This window comes from Panthera tigris, chromosome A2 (genome assembly GCF_018350195.1).
Source record: "Panthera tigris isolate Pti1 chromosome A2, P.tigris_Pti1_mat1.1, whole genome shotgun sequence".
NCBI classification, from domain to species: domain Eukaryota; kingdom Metazoa; phylum Chordata; class Mammalia; order Carnivora; family Felidae; genus Panthera; species Panthera tigris.
Window position 1 is genome coordinate 124311354 of NC_056661.1, and position 26001 is coordinate 124337354.

General features: G+C 38.0%; 1 protein-coding gene across 6 annotated transcripts in view; it reads right to left on the bottom strand.

Annotated features, from left to right (window-relative positions):
- Positions 1 to 523: 523 nt before the first annotated feature.
- DPY19L1 (dpy-19 like C-mannosyltransferase 1) overlaps positions 524 to 26001 on the bottom strand; it is a 96893-nt gene continuing 71415 nt past the window's right edge. For 2 of the 6 annotated variants that reach the window (XM_042969838.1, XM_042969832.1), the window contains 9 exons: positions 23014 to 23115; positions 18639 to 18710; positions 16628 to 16677; positions 14449 to 14473; positions 13253 to 13372; positions 11689 to 11863; positions 10861 to 10960; positions 9571 to 9696; positions 524 to 3339 (listed from right to left, as the gene is read on the bottom strand). In XM_042969838.1, the coding sequence (XP_042825772.1) occupies positions 3183 to 3339; positions 9571 to 9696; positions 10861 to 10960; positions 11689 to 11863; positions 13253 to 13372; positions 14449 to 14473; positions 16628 to 16677; positions 18639 to 18710; positions 23014 to 23115 (927 nt within the window). In that variant the 3' untranslated portion in view covers positions 524 to 3182. The remainder of the gene's footprint in view (positions 3340 to 9570; positions 9697 to 10860; positions 10961 to 11688; positions 11864 to 13252; positions 13373 to 14448; positions 14474 to 16627; positions 16678 to 18638; positions 18711 to 23013; positions 23116 to 26001) is intronic. The other 4 variants (XM_042969822.1, XM_042969798.1, XM_042969814.1 and 1 more) reach the window with 4 other exon arrangements.

Consider the following 26001-nt stretch of genomic DNA (forward strand, 5'->3'; position numbering starts at 1 on the left):
CCAAGATGTCAGAGAATGAAGGTGTCGCTTTGTAAAGAAGTTAATTGTACGGGCATGAACTAAACTGTCTTTCCTCCAGCCAACTAAATAAATAAATAAACAGACAAAGCTGATGCTTGTATCAAGCAAGAACATGGAGCTATAGTTTAGGAAATATCATGAGACCAAACTATTGTTTAATGCATGAGAAAATGCTTTCAGCAGCTCTAAAGTTATCCCCAAACGATCGTTTTAAAGAATTATTGTGTCCCTTGATGTAAATGATAAAGTAATGTGAACCTGTAACAGCATAAATAGAAGAAGAGTATGGGTAACCCCAGTTATATAACACTGGGGTCCGTGAAGCTGCTTACTCCTCTTTGTTGGTGGCTTCACGGACCCCAGTGTTATGTCCCTTCCTCATTATTCAGGACTGCAGTCTCCCACAAACGAGTTCATGGTTATCTGACTATAGAGAATGAGGCTGAACATGTCAACAATCAAGGCAGAGATGAAAATAATAATTAAAAAAACCCACCTTCTATACTTTTCATGATCTTTTTTATTTAACATACATAGTACATGTAAAACAACTGGCATAAAATTCATAAAAATACAATGCTTCTATGCAATATCACTTTATTCCTGATATATCCTTTCATGTTCTCCTTAGTATCATTGTTCTAGTTTAATACAATCCTTCTTCTGCTAAGCAGTTTTAGAGGCTTATCTCACAGAAATCCTGCCCCAACTTTGTTTGTTTCTTTTTTGTCACGGCAACAGCTATTTTTATCGCCTCTCTGCCCATCCTTACCTTCCTCACACTAAAGCAAAAATATTTTTAATGCTAAAAATGAGTAAAATACTGAGCTTTAATACTGTTTTGTCATGTATATCGAAACTACTACTATTCTACTTTGCCATAAAAGATATTTATAATCTACAGCACCGGCTGCTACCAGATGTGACCAAGGCTGAGTGTGCAGGGCAGCCCAAGGCCTCTGTTCGAAACTCACGGGCTTAAAATATAATCATAGCTTGCTGGTGGAGTCACGTTAATAAATGCCATTACAAAAGGATTCTTTGGGGGTGGGGAAGAAAAAAAAAACTAACTTGACCACTTTTAACTTTTCCCAGCATACGAAACAATCAAAACAGTACTTTCATGTTTTTCCTGTACAGAATCTCCAATCATTACACGGGAACTTATTGGGAAGGGAATTATCGGAGGGTGGGGAGGATAAAGAATGGCTTTGAAAGTACAATTTTTAAAAACCTGTAACCGCTGGAGGTACAAAACAGCCATATTTGGTGCAGAACAGTCACAGAGCGGAGCACGCTTCCCTCCTCCCTCCCACCGCGACCCTCAGCCACCTCGGCCTCAGGTGCCCTCTTGCCATTTTTCTGGATTGCTGCATCATTGCTCAAATTCTACTCCCAGTCCACAACTCCCCAGCTGCTTCCCTATTTTCTGAAACTGGCAAAAAGCCCAAGAAATAAAAGTCACCCAGCAAGCGAGGAGGAGGGGGCGGGCACCTGAAGACACTGGCACAGAAGCTCCGGCCGGAAGGAGGCTCCCCGGGAAGGCGGGCTCTGGGGCAGGCCGGGGGCTGCACGCTCGCCAGCCCAGGCTGTCCTTGCAGCTGTCTGCTCTAAGCAAGCTAGTGCTTCCCCCAGACCAGGCTCGTCCTTGGGCTCTGGTGAGAAGGCAGAAAGGGAACAGCTCTTCAGTGGCTCCCAGCAGTGGGCACCGGAAGCCATCCCTGAGGACTCAGGTCTCAAGGACAGTCCACAGTGAGGTTAATCTGCCTGCGGTTAATAAAGAGAACACTGTATAATTAAATGTGTAGTCCGTCAGAGTCATGGTTTGCTTAGAATTTAAAATCTTAAAACCATTTCTCAGAACTATGAGGATTCGCTGTTTTGAAGAATCTCATTTCACACAAATTAACTTCTAAGAAACAAAAATTCATCGTAGGAATTCAGAGCAGGTTGGGGACCCTTTCAAAATAAAAATAAATAGGAAGGGAAAAAAAAATAAAGAGCAAGGCTGAATATATTCATTCCTTTGTACTGAAATGATAGTTTTGGGGATCAAAATTATAACATAAGGCTTAAGGCTTTGTCTTACTAAAGACAGGCAATTTAAACAGTAAAATATAAAAACTCCATTCACTTCTCGTTATTCATTTACTTTTCCGACAGAAAAATTAGTCACGTTTTATTGTATCTTAATAGTAAAAGAAAAACTACACATACTACATCTACTATTCCACTGTAAACTATGCCTACTCAAATGCACTACATTTGAGTCATTCAAAATAGTGGTTCTTAAAACTACAATTAAACATGAAAAATTCTGTCAATGGTTTAAAGGTATTAAAGTATAAACATCTGAATAATACTAAAAATGAGAAACATACACAACTGCCATTAAATTTTTTTAACCAAGAATAAGTACTTTCTAAGCAACTAAATGAGTAAATAACACTTATTTGACAAAGAATGCTGGGAGAGAAAGCGGGAGAGAAGGAGAGAGAGCAGACACGCTGTCACATGGTTGGTGGTTAGAAGAATTTGGTCCTGACCACTAGGTCCAAGAATCTGGATTAGTAATGGGCAGAAAATGCTTCATTAACAAGAGCAACAAGACACAGCAGAACGTGAAGAAGTGAAATCAACAGATAATTCCACATAGCAAATACCCATGTCTGCCCCATCTGCTCTCACGGAAGCTGATGACAGGGGCCGACACGGCTGAGGAGCTTATGACAATCACTGAAATGTCCAAAAGACGAGAGCAAGAGGCAGAAAAAGAAGCAAGGGGCATCAATAGTCCATAAACTAAAATCAGCCCCTACATAGTTCAGAGCTCACGATACTTTCATATCATCCTTGCCATGAGCCATCATGTTTTTTACACAAGTAGCTTTGCTCGCTCACTTTAGAACAAATATTTAAGTCAGGTACAAACATATACTCATTTGCATAGCAAATTTTAAGGGGTGCATTGAAATAGTAACCAACTGATTAAGGTGTTAAGTATCTTTACAATCAGAACGACATTCAAATTGACCACACGAAATGTTTTCTATTTGAAAACAGTTACCTATAAAAGTTTTTGGGATCTGAATTAAAAACAAGGCATGAATTATTAGCAAAACATTAAAACCATTACTGATGTACTTCTCTGTAGGCAGCAGTCACTCTTCTATAACTTCTAAGACCTTGTAAACACTGTTCTGGAATACAGTGGTGAAGTGTGGCTTGGAATCCTTCACCAGGAGGTTACATAAGGGAGGTTTCCCAGCATTAGCAGGGTCTTCCACATCCCAAATTTCAGGCATACTGCACCCAGGCCTAGAAAAATTAACGTACAGATTAAAAATCAAAGTACATGATACACGGCAGATGAAGCAGAGCACACTTTTTCTATTCCTGCCCTCGTTTCATTTTTTCTATGTAAATTCACTTAGTTTAAAAAATCCTGTTATAGTTATCTATATTTATTTAAGCTGCCATAAATTCTCTTTAGAACAAGGTGAACGCAGCAAGTGGACTATAAAGAAGGAAACAGATGTACAAAATACATGAATGCAGGTGGTGGGGTAAGACAGATCTTGCTTCAATTCTGCAACAGTTGGCTTAGCAAGGATGTGGTGTTGGAGAGCTCACAGTCTCTCTCCAGATTTGTCAAATGGGGAATAACCATGATGTGGGTATGGGTTATGAGGACTCAGAGAGAAAGACTGTACCTAGTTAGCACCGTGCCCAGAACACAGACAGAGGTAATATGTTATATTGACTTAAAAATTATAATTGGCAGATATGCTTAGTTCACATTTTTGCAACTTCCCACTATTGTCTCCTAGAATGAGTCAACTTAAAGAAAACCCAGTGGTGTTCAGTTCAAGTCTTTAGCTAAATGCACAATTAAATTTTATTTTTTTCACAATTAAATTTTAAAAGCAATATAGTTTATGAAGAACAGAAGTGAAATTGATATTATGTGGTATCAGTCCCAATAACTTCTGCAGATGGCTTTAACATTTATTTTAAATCTAAAGCAGTGTTATAGATATAACTGCTGGCTTTCACTAGGGTTCACAGATTTCTTTTTTCTTTTTGGCTTTTGTTACATTGAGGATTTTTATGTTATTATATTCCAAAATGTCAGTGTTTTCTTTAGGACTTATGATTTCTATGTCTTGTTTAAGGAATCCTTCCCTATAACATATCATGAGAGTATGCATTGTGTTCTTCTGTGAAAGTTTTAGAGTCTGCTTTTCACAGCTAGACTTATAACTCATCTGGAATTAATCTTTCTGTATGGTGTGAGGCAGAGATTTAATTTTAATTTTTTCCATATAGATAGCCCAGCAACTCTAGGGACATTCTTATTTAAAGCAATTTTTTTTTAATGTTTATTGATTTTTGAGAGAGTGAGCAAGAGAGGGCAGGGAGAGAGGGAGACAGAGAATCTGAAGAAGGCTCTGAGCCATCAGTACAAAGCCCGATGAGGGGCTCGAACCCACAAACCATAAGATCATGACCTGAGCCAAAGTCTACACTCAACCGACTGAGCCACCCAGGTGTCCCATATGATTTATTATTTGTCAAATCCATCCTTACCCCTATTGATCAGTACCTGGCATACTACTTTCAAATCTATATTACCTGTTTTATAATCACCAATGTAATAATGGATTCAGGCAAGAGTCAAAACTGGATGCAAGAACTATCTGGTGAAAGGTTGTTGAGAAAGAGGATAAACAAATGGCCTCTAAGTATTTTTACAGATTTCCTATTAATTCTATAGGAGATGTGCCTCCTTAATATAGAGAGATCAGGTGATCAAACTTAGCATGACCAATGATAGAACAAAGTGATCTCTACTTCCTGATGTGACACAATACAAAGTATACAACCCCTCTGATGTCATAATCTTGCCACAATTTGCCAAACTGAATCTAATCACAAGGAAGGAATTAGACAAATCCAGACATGGGACCTTTCCTCTAAGACAACTGGCTTGGACTCTGGGAAAATATCAACAAAAACAAAAAAGGGCAAAAGGGAGTTCACAATCTCCTATGTGCTATTTGAGAAATTAAAACAAACAAACAAACAAAAACAGAAAAATACACAATACAGAATAATTATAGAGAACTGACAACAGCTTATGTTTTGTCATAGTTGCTTCATTTTAAGAGAAAGAAACATTTCCAACATGTCTTTTTAATCCCCAAGTGCAGCCCCGCTTCCCTACCTCTACTATGGGGCAAGAAGCACATGCCTTTTTCTTCTCAATAACATCTTTAATTTGAAACTGACTAATCATCCAAAAAGTGTCAAAATATAGGCCTATCAAAAATAAAAAAATGAAAGTCACTGTCACTTCCAAAGCCATTTCTCAGAGGTGACCTGTGTAAACAATCCAGCATACATTCTGCTACACCCATTTAAAATTTTTTAAGTGCATTTATTTATTTTTGAGAGAGAGAGACAGGGAGAGAGAGACAGAGAGAGTGAGTGGGGCAGGGGCAGGGAGAGAGAGGGAGAGAGAATCCCAAGCAGGTTCCATACTATCAGCACAGAGCCTGATGTGGGGCTTGAACTCATGAACCGCAAGATCATGACCTGAGCTGAAACCAGGAATTGGACGCTTAACCGACTGAGCCACCCAGGCAACCCTCAGCTAGACCTTTTTAATCCAACTTCAGACACACACATACAAATATAGGAATGGACAGATTTATGTATACAGATGCTCCTGGGCTGCTTTTACAAACAAGAGATTATTCTGGAACTCCTCACTTAACAATAAAATGTGGCCATTTTCCTACCTCAGTACCTAAAGACCTACTTCATTCCTTTTAATAGTTGCTAGTACACCTATTAATTAGCCACTCTTTTATGGGTAGATATTTTGTTTCTCATTTTGCCATTATAAAATGACATTGATATAAACATTCTTGTGCCTATATCTTTCTGCAAGCTAAATTAAAAATTATTTTTAATGTTTATTTATTTTTGAGAGAGAGAAGACAGAGTGCAAGCAGGGGAAGAGTAGAGAGAGAGGGAGACACAGAATCTGAAGCAGGCTCCAGGATCTGAGCTGTGAGCACAGAGCCCGATGCGGGGCTCAAACCCACAAACCGTGAGATCATGACCTTAGCCAAAGTCGGACACTTAACTGACTGAGCCCCCCAGGTGCCCCAACTGCAAGTTAAACTTCTAGAAGCAGCACTATTATCACATCACAGGGCTACACAATTTTCACTTTGCCTCTATCACATCATCTCCCAGTGAGTGTTCCCACGAAGGCTGTTCACTAGATTCTACCAACACCGAGCATATATGATAAAATGAGAGGGCTTAGGTTTTCTAAGCCATTTAATTTTCTGACACATGCCAAGGACAAACTGTTGCCACACTGCAGGCCATGGGTAGTAGAGAGCGAAACATACAGGCAGTAGAAAACTACCCAGTTCCTGAGCTCAACTGTTTGCAGGAAAAAGAGAAGGTAAGAGCTGCCTTTGTGAGCTCTGTCTGCCTGAGTGTAACATCCTTTAGTACTTATCTGCGTGTACTGGAGCTCCCCCAAGTCAGCCAGCGAGGTCTTTAAATAGCATTATTGAAAATGGGAATAATTTTCTTCTGAATTCATGTGTTTTAATTTTATGTCAACTCTATTATCGGAATTAATGAGATAGAAAGCAGAGAACTGAGAAGAAAATAGTTAATTAAAAACTCATCTACAACTTGCATTTGAGTATATTTTCGTACTTGTATTTGAACATGGGGTGTCAAGTATTTAAGGAATAATCAAGCCACACAATTAAAGTCACTGGTGGGGCGCCTGGGTAGCTCAGCCAGCTGAGCATCTGACTTTGGTTCAGGTCATGATCTCATGGTTAGTAAGTATGAGCCCTGCACTGGGCTCTCTGCTGCCAGCGTAGAGCCCACGTTGGATCCTCTGTCCCCCTCTCTCCACCTCTCTCTCTCTCAAAAATAAAGAAACTTTATAAAACAAAAATTAAAAATAAAGCCACTGGTAATGAGACCACATAAATGTAGGGCTCACCAACATGCTGGGCACAGATTAAGTGCTAGATAAATATTAGGTCCCTCTTCCTTTTCTTCTTCCTTTTCTTTGAGTTCTCCATTTACTCCCCCTGCTCTGACAAATTTTTCTCTTCCAGTAACCTACAAATGTCTCAGGCATAACTGAAATGGACAGTGGGGGCCAAGGCATTAAAGGCATTTCTACCTAGTTCTGGTAGAAAGTTCTGTCAAGAAATGCAGTCTTCCGACTGCACTAAATATTAGTCCTTATTCCCTTTCCTCTTCTGAGTTCCCCATTTGCTTCCCTGGCAAAACAGAAAGCACAGCTTGTGTTTTGTTTCAAGGTTTAAGCAGAGTGCACCTGTCTAAGGTTTCCTGAGATTTAGTATCAGTCTGGCTTAAATCCTGTAGTAAAAGGAGAGTGCTGTTTTAGTTACTGAGTGAGGAAAACAGATTAGAGAAAGTCACCTCTTTAGCCTCCTTCTCTCCACTCCTGCCGGAAAAACACAACAGGGGCAAGTCAAGATCCAGACAGGAAGATCGAGTACGCACTCCCACCCCAAACTCTCAGTCTTGGTGCCCAGAAGTGGGCGCTAAATGGAGAGGATCCAAAGCCAGTGAATTTACTGCTGACCTTGTTTAGTGAGCAAGATTTGTTGCCATACTTCCTAAATTTGTCTTTCTTCCCTTCTTGTGTATAAAACAGTAATCTGCCCATCAGAACATGAGACTACTACAGCAATGCACATCCAAGGAGTTCCATCAACATCTTAGAATATAAAATGCCTTTGGGGCGCCTGGGTGGCTCAGTCGGTTAAGTGTCCAACTTCGGTTCAGGTCGTGATCTCACGGTTTGTGAGTTCGAGGCCCACGTTGGGCTCTGTGCTGACAGCTCGGAGCCTGGAGCCTGCTTCGGATTCTCTCTCTCTCTGCCCCTACCCAACTTGTGCTCTGTCTCTCTGTGTCTCTCAAAAAATAAATAAGCGTAAAAGAAAAACTAAATAAAAAAAAAGAATATAAAGTGCCCCAATCTCTGTGATTTACACATATTTAAAATACTATGCAAGATCTGGGGGAAGAAATGAAGAATCTTGAATCAAGGCTCATCATTAGCATGGGAACAAAAAGGTCATAAAACATTATTTTTATGTTCCAGTAACCTATAAGTGCCTCAGGATGATAATCGAACTGGGGAGCAAAGCCCTTGGCAATAAAGATCACAATGCTGGTGGAAATCTCTGACAAGAAGTTTTTCTTGCAAGTTCTTCTAATCGCAAATGTCAGCCTACCATTCCTTTATTACAATATCCTCATAAAATTGTTATGAGAGATGCTTATGACTTCTTTATTCTAAATTTATGTAACAAAGTTAATTAAAAGTGGGTATATGAATTTCATATGTATTCTCTTCTGTTTATAAGGACATAAAACATTTTCTAAATTATGATTCTAAGAACATAAACATTTTGTATAGATCTTGATTAAATTCAAGTCACTTGGGACATATGCATTGGAAAATCATTCAGTAATCAACAGTTGTTTGAGTTTCCTTGTGGGCTATGTCACAGAACTATTTTCACTCCTGAATCAATATTTAATTATTTTGTCTTAACACCCTTTTGTATCACTGAAATACATGGCGAATAAGCCACAAATGATCAAGCCACAAATACAGCAGCCTCCTGAAGGCTTCTGTTTAAAGAGTAGTGAGAATTTTAAAAATAATAGTTCTCCATAAATACTCTTATTTTCTAATGAAACTGCTCATGTCTGTGCTCCTCATGGATCCAGCGCTTTGGTATTTTAACAGCAAGAAGCTACAGGCATCTGTGTGTAGTCACCGAGGTACAACATCTCTAAACAGTCACCTTTACAAGTCATATTTGCTTTTATGATCTTACTAACCTCTGCTATACTCTGCTTAGTGAACTTCTCTGTGGAAATAGTTTTAAAAACTATAAAGCCAGGAAAATGTGGGTCACGGTAAAGTTAATTGTTTTCCCACTCAAATAAGATGTGAAACAGCAAGAAAGAAGTGTCACTGTAAGGGGACGCCGGGAGGGGGCCCGTCTCTCACGGGGCACGGCGTGACGTGCAGAGACGTAGTGTGCACAAAGGAGGCTCTGACTCTCAGCTGTCTGTCTGACTTCATTACAATGAGACTCTCCATTATTTGGTTTCAGACTCTGCAAGTCTTTTTAAAAGAGAATACATCCAACTTTAAATAAAAGTTTTTAAAAACATCGCAGGCAAATATGAGCGATTTGGGAAATTATCGATCAGTACCAATATAATACCTTTATGGTTGGATACACATGCAAATCATTATAAAAGAAACATATTCGTAATGACCAGAAAAGAAAAACTTGCAATTCAAAAAATGATCTAAAAAGTTCTTTCCACTTATACTTTGCTAAATGTTATATATATCTCACACATACGACTAGTAAAGCACTTGCCATAAGACTGAATTAATTTTTCATGTCTTATGCATATAAAATATTAACTGTGTTGAATACTCACTTGGATCTTCTTATACACCAGGACTCTTCTAGAATGTAATAATTCACTTGTAACTTTATCAATTCTCGCTTCACTTCTTCAGCTGCTTTTCGACTATACATTGAGTAAACTATTTTCGTTCTGGCTCTTTAAAGAAAGATAATTGGGCAAAAGAGTTTCAAGATTAAAAGGATGCAGTCAACGCACTTGGAAGACAGCACTGAATGGAACAGGAAGGAAGAGTCTACAGAAGAGTCAGGTCAAGAGAACTTTCTTCTCAGAGTTGCTGCTCAGGGGCCCCAGGGAGGTCAAAAGGACATTTAGAAGCTGCACAAGAGTCCTGGGAGAAGAGATGCACTTTGATGAACCCCTTCCTTTCCAAACTTAGTCTCTTTGTTCATTGGCTCATTTGTTTTTGTCTCGTATTCTCCATAACTCTATCATACATTAGAGTGAGGCGTGCTGTGTGTGGGCAGGGTGGACCACACATACACGGCCACCACACTAGAGCTGCAACACAGTCCCGACTTCGACAGCAACAATAACTGGCATAAATGGCTCTTCATTTTGGTCCTAGATTAAAATACAAAAACAAAACAAAACAAAACAAAACAAAAAAAAAACTAAACCGATTCCACACAACTGCTCTGGAAATAAGCTTGCGGAAATTGGTTTTTTAATGAAAAAGTTTTTTTATTTATAAAATGTATGTCTCACCGTTACACAAACAATACATTAAGAGGAGTCACCCAGTGACAGGGATAGCTTGACCTAGCCCCAGAAACTGTATGAAAATTAAATCTATGTCCTTTTTAAAAGAGAACACAATACTCTAACTTATGAAAAGTAGTAAAAAACAAAAACCAAGATCATTCTAGTAGGCTACACAAGTGAAAATCAGAATAAAATCTTCTTTGAATGAGATTCCGTTTCAACTGACTCTTGAGAATTCAAGAAAAAATAGCCAAAGGGCACCTTAATAAAAGCTAGAGGCTAATGAATCTTCTGGGGAGCACAAGGACGGTGATGACTAACAAGAACCTAGGTGGTTTGCAGCCCTGCTCACCTGGAGAAAAAGGACACACTATGATTTCATTTTACTGCCTCGAACAAAAGGCAGAAAAGGTTGTAGATTTATTGCCCTGTGGAGCCTTACCAGTTTGTATCGAACTCAGCCCTCTTATTTCAGCCTTGTTTTCTCCCCTAACTCTATAAATCCCCATTCACCACAGCCTCGTTATCTTGCTGGTTCCCTCACTCACTATTTGTGTGGGAAATTTGTTTTGGGCAATATGAGAACTGTGTACTAACCTTAAACCTGCATCTTCATAATGTGGATGATTCACAATGGGCCGAAGTGCAGAGAGTTTAACACTCGCCATTGTGGGCATGGCACCTGCAAACACCGCGTCTGCAAAGCAGGAAAGAAGGTCTCAGGAGACTCAGTGAGTGTCACAAGGGTCTCCTTCTGGGTCAACTCAATCACTTCCCAGGTGAAAAAACGGAGGCCCAGAGAGGTTCACGACTTAAAGATTCAATGGAAGAACCAGACTGAAGTTGGAAAAATGGCTATCAGCAACCTGGCCTGGGTAAACAATTTTCTTGGGAAGTTAGAGCCTCCTCATTTCATCACTGAGGATTTCTGGGGTTTTCTTTGTTTGTTTGTTTTTGTAATGTCTTAGAAATCTTTCCTGCCCCTGGGAAAGAAGTATCAAATTGGCTAGGGAAGTTTTATAGCACCAAGGGATCCTGGAAAATGATTTAAAATTCAGTCATTTGATACTCAGACAACAAAATCTCCCTTGGATAAAATGCCATACTCCATGAGTTCATTTCAAGGAGGAATGTGCAGGACTAAGATTAAAAACTCATTAGGAAAATAAGCACAACAAAAATTATTTTAAATCTCGCAATGTAAAATCTTGGATAAATTTTGAAAAAACATTGGTATTTAAGGAAAATAGCAAAACAGATTACTAAGAAAATATATATAACATTTCCTTGGCAAACCATTTAAGTAAGATTGACATCTCTCTTTTTCTGAATAATCTAGAAGCAATACTACTTAGAGTAAGGCCACTGGAAGTAAGTTGGGTTTAAGATTTTGCAGGGGCATATGAAACCGTGAGGGAAACTTACCTGGTTTAGTACTGTATTTGATCCATTCTATAAGTTCTTCTTGTGGCAAATTGCTGAATTCCCCTACAATATTCCATTGGGTTTGTAGATTTGCTGAACCCTGTATTGACATTGCTGCTAAGACAGCAAAAACAACAGCACCAGGATGTACTTTGCAAAAGAGCCATCCAAATAGCTGAAACCAAATTAAGAATACGTTGATAATTAGTACAAAGCAGCCTGTATCAAATAAACATAAGTTCTTCCCAGAAAAGAACACAGTCTCTGGTAGAGTCACAGATAAATGATTAATTATCCTACGAAAAAGTTCCAGCAACAATGACCAGGGGGATTAAAAGAATTTTACCATAAGCCTTACATAGGTGGGACATAATTTAAGAAGTTCTTCTCTCAATTTGTGCTAATTCTAGCTTCAGGTAAGGCCAGGACCACCTACATAATTTGTCAGGCCCAATGCAAAAAGAAAAGGTAGGGTCTCTCGTTTAAAAAGTATTTAGAAGTTCCAAAGACCAACAGAAGAGCACCCAACTAGATGTAGGGTCCTTCTGAGTGTGGGCCCTCGTGTGTTTGCAAAGGTCCCACACCTGTGAAGCCATCCCGGGGCCATGCTCTCTATCTTCAGTCATGGTGCGGGCTTCCTGCCAGCCTCCTTTCCTGTCCCAGCCCAGAGGAATCAGGAACAGCAGCTTCATACCAAGACAGGTAGGTCTCTAGAAAGCTGTCCCTCTTTAACACAACACCAACATTCTGATTGGGAAACTTGAGGCTAGCTGATTTTTCCATTCTAATAGTCCACACTCAATAATAACACTTTACCCCTATTATTCTCTCCCTAATTTCTCTATATGTCTTTAGAGTTAGATTTCAAGCCTCTTGAGGGCAGATATATATTATTGCTTTTTGATTTTTCTATCTACCATTCTACCCTCATCCTTAGAGTATGGTATAGATGCTTAGTAAATATTTGTTAAATTTAAAAGAGGTACTGCTGCTGGACCTTGGCTAATTGGTTGATGAAAAGGTGACACGATGCAGAAGCATCAATCTGTGAATACAGAGCAAGGACACAGTTATCCAGGGAAAATAAGCAGCAAATAACCAAAATGGCTTACACTAAATTTTAAAAAGGCAGAGATGTGCATACAAATGTATACTCAAATGAGAAAAATATTTTTTTAAACTTGATACTGAAAAAGAACATCTATTTGAAAGCAACTGTACCTTGAAATCACTGGCTAGAATTCTTTGTGATAGGAATGTCAAAACAACAAAAAAATATTTCTACAATGACGCTCTGCTTTCTATCAACATCTGTAGGGATCATTCATGAATTCAGCCTGTACTATTTGAGCGTCTGTTGTATGCCAAGGAATGTCTTAGAAGTTAGAAGGATAAATGACCTGTTTTGGCCCTTACCCTTTATGAACAATTAATATAAATCCATGAAGAACTTTATGACAATTTAAAGAATTTTGAGTTATTCAATATTATTTCAGGGTCATTCAATGACATAGGCTGGGGTAAAGTGATCATAGCAACTACAACACCAACATAACGATCTTACCTGTCTTGAACAGATCAAAGAAGCCATAACACACATATGTGGGGTCAAGAAGAGTTTTAGTCTCATAATTAAAATACCGAGGGCTGTATATGCTAACAGTTGCAATGCATGATAAACTAGCTGAAAGAAAGAGAAAATATTTTTTACTCCTACAGTTTAATATATTGTTAAATAGATGAATATCCAGAAGAGTACTTTTGCTTCGCAACAATACTTTGACTTCTGAAATAAACGAGTCTACAAGTTCACTTTCAAACCTCTCCATTTTATTAAAAGCCTAAAATGATAAAGTCACTAAAGCAAGTTGTTCTAGAATTCTGCTCAGGGTTAAGTCCATAGTTACCAAAGCCCACATCTCTGAATCTACCTTGATGATACCATCAGATTAACACAGGAAAGCGGTAAACAAAAGTAAGTACTATTTAAGATCCCAGAGTCTGCCTTGGAAGAGCCATCAAAACCAGGCAGAAATATGCAATACAGTATTATTAGCTATAGTCACCATGCTGTTGCTAAGAGAGTAGATCTTAAAGGCCATCCCAGGGGAAAAAAAATTATTTTGTAACTACGTATGGTGATGGATGTTAGCTAGACTTATTGTGGTGATCATCTCACAATGTCTACAAATCTGATTACTTATGCCATACACCTGAAATCAATATCAGGTTACATGTCAATTAGATCTCAAGTAAAAACAAAACAAAACAAGAAAGAAAAAAAGATAAACAAGTGAAACCACCAGGAGATGGCAGGAGCAACCAGTCACACCTCCAAAGCCTCAGGGCAAGGTGAGTAGAGAGGAAAGCCATCTCCAGTCAAGCAAAAGACACTCCACATGCATTTAGCAATAAACTGGATCTTCTGAGGATGATCAGAGCAGACCAAATGGGTTTCCTACTTAATGGTTTTAACAAATGAATGGTCATGTTTGTAACAGTCTCATAAAAACACATACAGGACTATTTTGAAGATGATTAGTGACAAATACCAATACTTAGAAACTGGAAATGAAAGTATATATACACACACACACACACACACATGCACACACATATATACATATATGTACGTATATGTATATATACATATATACATATACGTACATATGTATGTACGTATATGTATATATATACATATATATACATACACACACACACATTGAAATAAAGTATGTTTTAGTAATATTAAGTCTTTACCTCTCCATGATCAAACTGGTGTTTTCTGAAATGGAATAAGAAATATTACTATTGAATCATTGTTGAAGCACTTCAATTATTTGCATTTTTATCTTACAAATACAAGTTTTACAATTTCTGTAATATTCCAAGGACATATATATGTAAAGAAAAATTACAAAGTTATGAACCCAAACTGGTGCCATAATCTTTTAAAAGACAGTTTATTTTTAAAAAATTGACCTTGGAGCATACCTTGCACATTTGACTACAGGGACAATTCCTGGGCCAACAAAAGGGACACCGTGGTGTAGCAGGTACCTCCCTGTGATGTCCTGCCAAAGCAGGGAGGGAAGTGAAGGGAACCCTGAAGACTTCATAGTTCTGTTCCCCTGCTTCTCATCCCCAGGGGTACCTGAGCTCCCCCCCAAGCTGGGGCTGCTATAGAGATAATTTAGGAAACCACATAAAAGATTTTTTCATCAGTGGTCTGGAATATACAAATAGCCACAAAATTCCCTCTTTAGTTCTACTTGACAGCTTTAATTTTCCTGAGAAAAGATGTACGCTTAGAGGTCCCTGCATCTCCCTCTGGTCTCGTGCCACCCCTCTCCATAATCACTCCTACTCCATTTCCCTGCTTTATCTCCTCAAAGATGTTCATTTATTGGTTTCTTATTATCATCTGTCTCTCCGTACTAAAATGAACCCCTCAGGACTACAAGGTACAAACCTATCCATCCTCAATCCCACTGAGCACCGATGACACTGGAGACACAGCAGTAGATAAGATGGGGAAAAAAATCTTTGCCCTCATAGAACTTACATATAGTAAAGGGAGAAACAAAATGCAAGTAAGTAAACATTTGTCAAACAGTGAGAAGTACCGTGGAGAGAGCGAAAACAGGGCAAAAGATGCAGGGGGTGATGGGGAAGGCGTATAGCAATCAATGGGGTCACTGAGTGACATTTGAGCAAGGCCTGAAGAAGCAGAGAGTTTGAGGTTGAGCAACCCTCAGGAAGAGCACTTGAGGCAAAGAGAAAGATAGTGCATAACCCTATAGTAGGAAGTAGTCCTTAATGGGCTAAGTACAAAGACACCGTGATCAGAGAAGAGAGATGTGGGGGAGAATGGCAGTGCCATAGGAGATGTTCAAGTATAAATGGTGATAAACGCGGAGAGAGGAAGATAAGGGCACATGATGATGAAGAATAACAAGCCAGGAGACAAGGAATCTACAGGGAAGTGATGGTCAGGAAAGGCTTCTTGAAGGAGGTAACATTTAAACAAGAATTAAAGGAATTGGCCACATGCAGAGCCAAGCTGTGGGGAGCAGAGGCACAATTACAGCCTTGGGGTACAAACAGTGCAAAACTGCCGGGCAGGAAGCAATGGCCAAGGTTACAGAGCAGCAAGGAGGTTCAGGGGACATGAGTGTGGTGGGAAAAGGGAAAGTGAGAATTTATTTTTCTCTCAATTGCCTCTTTTGTGTACTTCACTCATTTTCCAATAGGGTTTTAGCATTTTTCCTGTTAATTCACAGAAGTCCTTTATACATCAGTCATTTGTCCTTTGTCATATATTGTGACTATTGTACCCAATTTGTCTTTTTCTCTGAACAATGCTTACAAGTATCTCATCAAACCAAAATATTTATCTGGTCAGACTTTTCAGTCTTTCCTTTTAGCGTACAGGTTTTATGTCATACTTAACAAGGCCTCTCTCATCCTAAGAGTCCTAAAATAATCTCTTGCTTAATATTGGGGTTTTCGGTTTTTTCCTACATTTAAATCTCTGCTCCATCTGGAATTTATTTTGTGTAAAAAGTAAAGTAGGGAATCAGTTTTCTATTTCCCTGCTCTTCTCTCAAAAGGCAGTCCAGTCCATTGGTCCTAAAACCAACAACAGAATAATTTATTTTCCCTGATAAACTGAAGCACAAAGCTGTGTCCTTCAAGTACAGATTATGTGTAGGCCTTAATATCAGATTGTATGGATGGAATCTGAGGTATGAATAAGTAATGTACTGAGCTCTGCATGGACAGGGGATCATGAGAAAAGCAAAGAAGGGGAATGACAACAATCGAAAACATCCATGATCAAATGTTGAGTGTACCACACCACATGAATTATAAAATTAATACCTTGTAGATATCTATTTAATAGATAATGTAACAAAATGATTAATAGCATACTTACCTCATTTGTGTCTGTTGTTTAGTTAAGACACCCCACATGTCACTAATAATCTGCAAATAGATTTTTTAACACTGAATAAGAGTTGTTTTGGGAAAAACAAAATTGTAACTAAAGTATCTTCTAAATTTTCAAACTCTACTTAAAAATATAAGTATAGGGATAAGAGATGACTCGGGAAATAATAACTACAACAACCTAATCTTACATTTGTACAGTACTCGATCATATATCTAATACCCAACAACCCTGTTCAAATAGATTTTCTTATCTTCATTTCGTACATGAGCAATGGGCTCAGATGGATTAGATGATCTCCTGGAAGGTGGACAACAACTAGGAAGCATTAATAGGTCGTGAAACCTGACCTTCTGGCTTCCAGTCCACATTCAGTGAACTCTACCATGCCAAGGTCACTAGCAATGCCTCTTCTTAATCATGCACATATACCCCATATACCCGGACAACTGCCTCAGAGACTGATAAGCACAACTAACTAAACACTGGGTTTGCACAGTTAGCAGCCAGGGAAGATCATCTAATCTGAAATCCTATCCCCAGTATGGATGCCCTCTTGGACACTGCTCACATTTTAATCTAGCCCTTGGAAGAACCACCCAACTGCTGCTTGAATCTACAACACTTTGTCAGTCCAGATCAATTCTGGTCCAAAGTCCAACCTCGTAGAATTGGCCATAATTCTAAGGAGCCAGAATGAGTGTAATCGTATTTCCAAGGGGTAGGCTTTAAATATTTGAAAATAATTATCTTTTGTCCAAATGAATCCTTCTTCTTTAAATCAAACATCTCAGCTTTTTTAACCTGATATAATTGCTTTTGTCATCTCTAGCCATCCAGGTTACTGCCTTTTTAATGGATTCTGGATTGCCAACATTGGTACTTTCTGATTTACCTACTAGGTGCACACCTACACGAAGTATGCAAAAGTGCAAAGGAAGCACAGAGCCTGGCATATAGCAGAAACTGACCACAAACTCATTAGATTTGAAAAGCTTGTGCAACTACAAAGCTGAATGCTACACTACACCCAAGAAGGAGGGAAAGGTGCAGAGTCTGATTCTTATTCCTTCCTTGCTTTTTTATGGACATGATGTGAGGCTGGTAACAACTTCTATGATCTTCTAATTCTGCATCTGTCAAAATGGGGGCAATATCTGTGTACCGTACAGAGCTGTCAAATAAGCAGGTGAAATAACACACGTGATATGGCTGGGGAGAGTACAAATATATAATGTGAACAATAACCATAGTACAGAATATTCTACAAATACACGATATTCTGTTAACCCAGAAATCACTAACTACAAATCAGAAAACTTTTAGGATCTATCATCTGTTTTTTGATAATAGATTAATCTTTATTTATTCTCTTAAAACACTTGCAATTACAGAATTCATCAACTCTTACAAGAAAAAAGAGAGTATCACACCTGCTCTTTGCTAAAGATTGGAACTTCCATGACCTGATTTAAATCTGGGCTTAGAATTTCATTATCAAAGCCAAGTTGGAAGTCTAACAATTTTATCGATGTTGGTAATACACTGTTAGTATTCTATTTTTTCCTTTTGATCAATAATAATAAACTCAATCCAGGAGTTAGTGAGAACTGCACAAATGACTTAGAAAGGCATACATTAAATATTTTAGAAAATATTACATAAAGTTAAAAGTCAGTCAGTAGTAACTTACAAAGACAAAAATAACTGTATCTGGGTCAATATGGTCTCTCTGATCATGTCTTTCAAAATGCATGACCATCAAAACCGGAGCCATCCTTTTCCTATGTCTATTTTATGCTGGCAGATAGAATATTTTTAAGGTTTATAATGTTCATCAAGGGCTGTAATTAAGAAAATACAGAAAACGTTTCAACAAATCCATATGATGTATTGTGTCATATTAACGTGTAACCTAGTTTACTTAACTACTAGGATAGAAACAACAAAGTGTTTTATTATAAAAAAGAGCTCTTAAGTAATCAAATCAACATACCTTTCTAACGATTGCAATAAACACAACCAGAACAACCGGAAGCAGCAGTGTCTTTGTATACCTCAGAGGAGTCTGCAATTCAAAGAGATGTTTTGTTAGAGGAAACTATTTTCAGACAAAATTTCATTTCAAAAAGTATAAGCAGAGAAACATGAGCATCAGTCCAATATACCCATTGACTCCCATCGTAAAAATGAAGATGCATTTCCATAGAAACAAACATCCCTAAAATGCTGAGTTGAAAACATGAACACTGGTAAGTATAAAATGTGACTAGGAAGATTACTGTTCACTTTTTGTACACAGCTTTTCCAACTACAGAGCTCAACTTAACATTTGCCTAAGGTCAGCAGGACTCTAACTTTAAACAGCATGAGCATTTCCTGTACATTTTGGTGGGGGATAAAAATCGTAACCATGATCCTAAGACACACTAAGACACACTAAGACACACTAAGACACACACACACACACACACACACACACACACACACACACACACAGTAATGACCAATGTTTACAGAAGAAATAAAAACATTTTTGCATTTTCTTAATAACAGAGAAAAAGCTACAGAAACATTTAATACCAAAGCCTTACACACTGCAATCCTATATATATTTCAATCATTTGAAGTCACACTTTTAAACAATTCTGGGCTTGAAATTTCTAAATTGCAATTGATTTGCTTACCACCAACATTTACCTTCACAAAAATAATACTATATTATTGAGTTAAATAATGTACATTTTCCCAAATATGTTTATCAAGAGAAATCTAGCTTTAATCATATTAAAAACACTGATACATTTTAATTTTACAAAGTAGTATTTTCTGATTTTCCCTCTCATTAGTCCAATTTTCTCACTTGTTATTCTGTATTAGAAAGTAATTTTGATAATTTATTAACCCAAAATGCATACTTCAGTTAGAAGTCCCATTAAAAGATTTTTTATGGTTTTATTTTACTATTTACAAGCATGTGCATAGTACTTAATATTTTAAAATATACTTATTTCTAATTTGTAAATTTTACATTATGTCTTTGTCTAGACCTATGTCTAGGCAAAAATCATATAACCAAAACTATTTTATCATTTAAAATTTAGACATTTGCTATCAACAACTAACGATAAATATAAGAAAAGGTGTGAAATACAGGTGTTTACCTTAAAAAGGCAATGTGTCAAAACTGTGTTAAAAGTATTTAACAATTTAACAAAGAATTCAAACAATTTTAAAAATACATTCAAAAACTTTGTTTTAAAAGTATTTTTTAGGGGCACTTGGGTGGTTCAGTCAGTTAAGCGTCTGACTCTTCATTTTGGGTCAGGTCATGATCTCACAGTTCATGAGTTCAGACCCCAAGTCAGGCTCCCCACTGACAGCATGGAGCCTGTTTGGGTATCTCTCTCTCTCTCTCTCTCTCTCTCTCTCTCTCTTTTTCTCAAAATAAATAAATAAATATTTTTAAAAAGACACTCAAGGAAAAATACATGAGCCAAAGATTTTGAATCTAGCCAGAATTTCACTTATAAAATAAGCCACTGATAGAATATTCGACCACGTAAAAACTCAGGGATTACTGTTCCTATGGCCCTTCCTGAGGAATCCGTTGGAGAGCAAGCTTCACACAATAGAGAAATGGCAGGAGAGGCTTCAATGCCAGAACACACAGTGTTAAAAACACCAACCTACAGAACTATGACAAGGATGTCACAGATATAACAGATATAACTGTGACAGAGTAGCATGAGTGGTTACATGTGTAGACAATTCAGATACAGTGGATCTCTTAAAACAGGGGTCAGAGGGGAGAGTACATGGGAAGTAAAATAACGTCACTGATTATAGTATTACAATAGAAATGGGGGGGAGTAGTGGCCAGGCAAGAAGAAACTAAGTTCAATATACTTCTCAGTAGGAAACCAACAGAAGGCACTGGAGTGGATATATGAAAGTATTAATACAAAGGAAACAAAATCATACAATTTCCTCAATACCAAAAGATCCACCAGAGTGTATGCAGAAGAACAAATGCAAGGGAAACAACCACACAGGGAGAGAGGTGAGCATGTGTGTGCAATATCAGAATTACAAGTTCTTTTAATACTTCTATGAATTGTTGGATTTAGTCTAAGCATAAAAGTTATATACGCTCATTGTAAAAACTAAAAAATGCAGAGAAAATAAAGAACCAATTTAAAGAAAGCCTGGGCGGCTCAGTCAGTTAAGTGTCTGACTCTTGATCTTGGCTCAGGTCATGATCTCAGGATTTATAAGTTTGAGCCCTGCATCGATCGGGCTTTGTGCTGGCAGTGTGGAGTCTGCTTGGGATCCTCTCTCTCCCTCTCTCATTGCCTCTCCCCCTCGCTCAAAATAAACAAGCAAACAAACAAATAATAAGGAAACAACCAATTTCACATTTTAATCAGTTGTCAGCATTTCCTCCCCAATGGGTTGTCTGTTCCCACCTTTCACCTATTTCTGCATAGGTGTGTGGGAGTGGGGATGTATTCTTTGTGATGGGGAAGGGTAAGAGTCCTCGGTAAATTTTTTTTTAATGTTTATTTATTTATTTTGAGAGCGGGTGGAGGGGCAGAGAGAGAGGTGAGAGAGAATTCCAAGCAGGTTCTGTGCTCAACGCTCCAGCACAGAGCCTGATGCAGGATCGATCTCACCAACCATGAGATCACGACCTGAGCTGGAATCAAGAGGTAGATGCTTAACCGACTGAGCCACTCAGGCACCCCAAGTCCTCTGAAATTTTTTCTTGATTTGGACAATCTCCTATACTCACTACCTTAATCCCTAGTTTCACTTGTCGTATTTATGGCAAAAATCATCCCACTTAGTCATTTGCCTTTTAGTTTTTGCAATATTTAATGTCAGATGTTTTAAGTTACATGCAGACAAATCTATTAATCATTCTCATATGCATTATGTTAAACTGTTCCCTTTTCCCCACCGTATGGATGTATCAAACAATGGATGCACTCTCCGAGCTGGCACAGTACTCTGTCTCTACAGCACGGTCCCTGTGAAGACACCCATGGAGATGAGGAATGGCAGGCTGGAAACAGCTTTGCTACTGTCTTCAAATTAACTGAAGCCAGGCTATGCCTCAATAAGCGATTTCTTCTATCACCTACCCGATGGTTCTTACTCTCAGGTGACAGCGGCATGTGTATCTAACTAATGTCAGAGGACTTCCACCAAGTCCTAATGTCTTCTGGTGTTTACCTTCTACTTCCTTTACCGCTTGCTTGAAGGAGTCTTGAGCTGCTGTGAATACGTATTTTAATGTCTTGCAGATACTCTTCCTTCCTTTCTTTCAGTGGGCTCAATACATTCACTCATACAGTTTTTATTAGCCATTATATGTCAAAACTTGCCAGAACCTGGGAATGAAGACTGGTAGGTACTGGAGTAAAGAGGACATCTTCAGGACATGCCCAATTCAGAAAGTCTGGTTGAAAGGACTTTGCAGTGTGGGGCACTATCATCCACTGGTCTGTGTAACTCAGGACACAGAGGGAACCCAGTGGGGAGCAAGAGGAAAATGAAAGTGTCAACAAAGTACCGTTGACCAGTGTAATATATACACACACACAGCTCTGAAGGAAAATGTTTCACAGATAGTAAACTATCATAATAAATTGGGGCCGCATGGATGGTGTTAAAAAAGACACATATATATGTGTTTGTTGAACCAAACCAGCTCACTGATTACTGCAAAATAATATTTTATAAAAAATATCATTAAAATATCAAAGTACTGTCCTCTGTATCTCATTTGGTCCTCACAATATCTTTTTGCAGCACACTACTAGAAACTAGTAAGCTATGAGAGAGAACAAAATGAGAGTCGCGTGTTCAACAACATCGAATACTACTGCAGACTTCGATCTCCCAATCCACCACACTACTGTCTGATTTCCTTTTAAACGTCTGAATACAGTTTTAGAAAGAAAAATGCTGTTGGAATGAACAAACTCAAACTCAACGATATTTCAAAGCAATGAGATTATTCCAACAAACAACCACTGAATGAATGGAAATGTAAGAGCTCGGGAGCGTCACTGAATTAATGTTGTCCCTGAAAAGAGGCATCTTGAAATGCCTCTGTGTTTACTCATTCAAAAAACTACTGCTAGTCTGAATGCATGCTTCCAAATTATCAAAGTGAGAAAAAGACCATACATTTCAAGGTGCTGTACTAATGTAAGTAGGAACATCTTCCTGTAAACCATCACTTTCCTTTTCCTTCCAAGTGAGGTAACAGCACAGAGGAGAGTCTGAGATAACAGGAGCGCCCTTTATGAAAAATGAGTGGACCAGAACCTGGGGAAGGAAAACTAGAAATCACATCTTACCTCCTTTTCCATAAAGTCAAACTCTGCTGCACAGGTATACAATAAAGTATCAAAATCCTTGTAACTGAAGAATTTTGATGTTAATAAGTTGCCAATATGAGCCTAGGAAGGAATAAAGTGAGGCACCATTAGATTACGCCATATGGTGTAATAGTGCATTTTCATCTTAATAGCATTGAGAAATAGCTTTCACTACATTGGCGAGCTCGCTGTCCCCATGCCAGGCTTGCTTCTGCTAAAGAGCTGCAACTTCGTGGTTCTCCCTTCTTTTGCTGACAAATGGTAACTCCAACAACACCCTGCCTTCCACGATCCATCAACATACCAGAGCTTTCATCCTTAGGTTTTCCCTGCTCAGTGTGCTAAGCCTGATGAAATACACTACCCATCTCCTTTTCTGGAGCCTTCTAGGGAGGGCGGGCTTGGTAACACATACAGACATCTGTCAATCATAAGGAACAAAACGCAATGGAGTGAAAGAAAAGGAGGAAACATTCATTCTGATTTTTGAAAAGGGGATTGAAAAGACTCTTTGAAAGGGGTGCCTGGGTGGCTTGGTTGGTTAGACTGTTGATTTCAGCTCCGGTCATGATCTCACAATTTGTAAGTTAAAGCCCCGTGTGGGGCTCTGTGCTGATGGCTTGGAGCCTGCTTGAGATTCTGTCTCTCTCTTTGCTCTCTTTCTCTCTCTCTCTCTCTCTCTCAAAATAAATAAATAAACTTTAAAAAAATGGCCAGGCCTTGCAATAAAATCCACCTTCTGCATGACGATCAATTTACCCGTGTAATTCTTTACATGTTACCAAGTGCTCTTACGTACCTCCTCTCATCTGCTTCCCACAAAAGTCATGTGAGGAAAGTGGGATTATTTGCATTTAACAAATGAGGAAACGTTGGCTAAATTTTCAATTCATTATTGTCTAAAAGAGTAAGGACCAAAGAAAAGGGGGAAATTATGTAAAACAAACAATAGCTAAAATCCTAAATGATACCTACATGAATGAAGTAGGAAGATTGGAGGAGAGGGGAACTAAATAAGGGGTGGTGGGAATGTGTTGAAAAATTCCAAAATACTCTATTTTGTTGGAGAGGAAATGCATGCTGAGAAGTTTAAGACATCAACAGGAAGAACATACAGTGCCTTAAACAGCATAAGAAATCTGTCTATCCAATGAAAAGGAGAAAAATCTAAAAAGCATGTAAAATAGTTGGAAACTGAAATACAATGGAAGAAATGTCCCAATATAATGGTAAGTGCCATATATTTAAAGAACTTAAATTCACAAATTAAAGGATAGATGCTCAAATTAGGTTTTAGGAAGAAAATTCAAATATATATTGTCTACAAAAGACATGTTTAACACAAAAGTACATAGAAAGGTTGAAAATAAAAGAGGAGAACAAGATATATTAGATAAACTGGACCAAAGAAATCTAGGTTAGCAATAGTAACATCTCACAAAGCTGAATTCAAGCAAAAAATACATGAAAAGAGACAGAATGACCTTATATGCTGGTAAAATGAACAGCAAAGCAAGGTCATATGTATCATGAACATATGTGCAGTTAACAGTATAGATTCAAAGTGTATCAAGAGCTGAAAAGAATGTAGAAATAGGTAAGAAGAAATAGGTAAGAATAGGTAAATTGATGAAGAAATAGGTAAGTTGACAGTGTTCATTGGAAATGTTAAATATTTCTCACTAAAATAGAAATATTTCTCACTAAAATAAATATTTCTCACTAAAATAGAAGGTTAACAAATGTTAACATAACACCTGAATAATAATATGCTCACAGAGAATACAAACTTCACAAGAGAGACTACATGCTACCCTTGAACATGGTAAAAATTTTTTTAAATGTTCACATACCATACCACAATATATTTTAAAGAACTGATATAATACAAATTATTTTTTTCTAATCGTAAATGCAATAAAACTGGAAAACAGCTAACTAGAAATGGCTTTAAAAATCCTTTTGGCTAGAAGCTAACATAAATAGCATAAAACTTAATAACCTTCAGGCTAAAAAGAACACTAAATAGTTAATTTGTAAGATACACAAAAAGTACTACTTACAGGGAAATGTATAGCTTTAAATGCATTTATCAGAAAGAGAGGTTGAAAACAAAAGAGCCAAGCACTTTCCCTCGAGCATTAGAAAAACAGAACAGCACAAAGAAATAAGAAATGAGGATGACGGAATTTGTTGACAAAGAGAAATTCAACAAAACCAGAGGACTCAAAAAAGGTGGTACTTTGAAAATATTAATACAGTAAGTAGAAAACAGGAAAAATAGCACACCCAAAAAAACCCCTCAAAAAACAGCTCTTTATAGGAGACTAATACAATATTGACTCTGAATCCAAATAATAAATAAAAGAATGTAAAACCATTTCACATACATGCAAAAATATTAATTAGAATTTTCACTAATTGAATCCTGTAATAAATTTTTAATTTTTTAAACTTTTTTATTTATTATTTTTGAGAGAGAGAGAGAGAGAGAGAGAGGGAGAGAGAAACAGAGCACGAGTGGGAAAGGGGCAGAGAGAGAGACACACACACAGAATCTGAAGCAGGCTCCAGGCTCTGAGCTGTCAGCACAGAGCCTGATGCGGGGCTCAAACTCACAGTGAGGTCATGACCTGAGCTGAAGTCAGATGCTTAACTGACTGAGCCACTCAGGTGCCCCAGGCTATAATAATTTTTCTAAAAAATACAATCGTGGGGCACCTGGATGGCTCGGTCAGTTAAGCGTCTGACTTCAGCTCAGGTCATGATCACATGGTTCATGGGTTCGAGTCTGGAGTCAGGCTCTGCGCAGACAGCTCAGAGCCTGGGGCCTGCTTCAGATTCTGTGTCTCTCTCTTTGCCCCTCTCCCCACTCACATTCTGTTGTCTCTCTCTCTCTCAAAAATTAAATAAACATAAAAAAACTTTTTTTTAAATACAATCCATTTGATGACACATATGAAATGG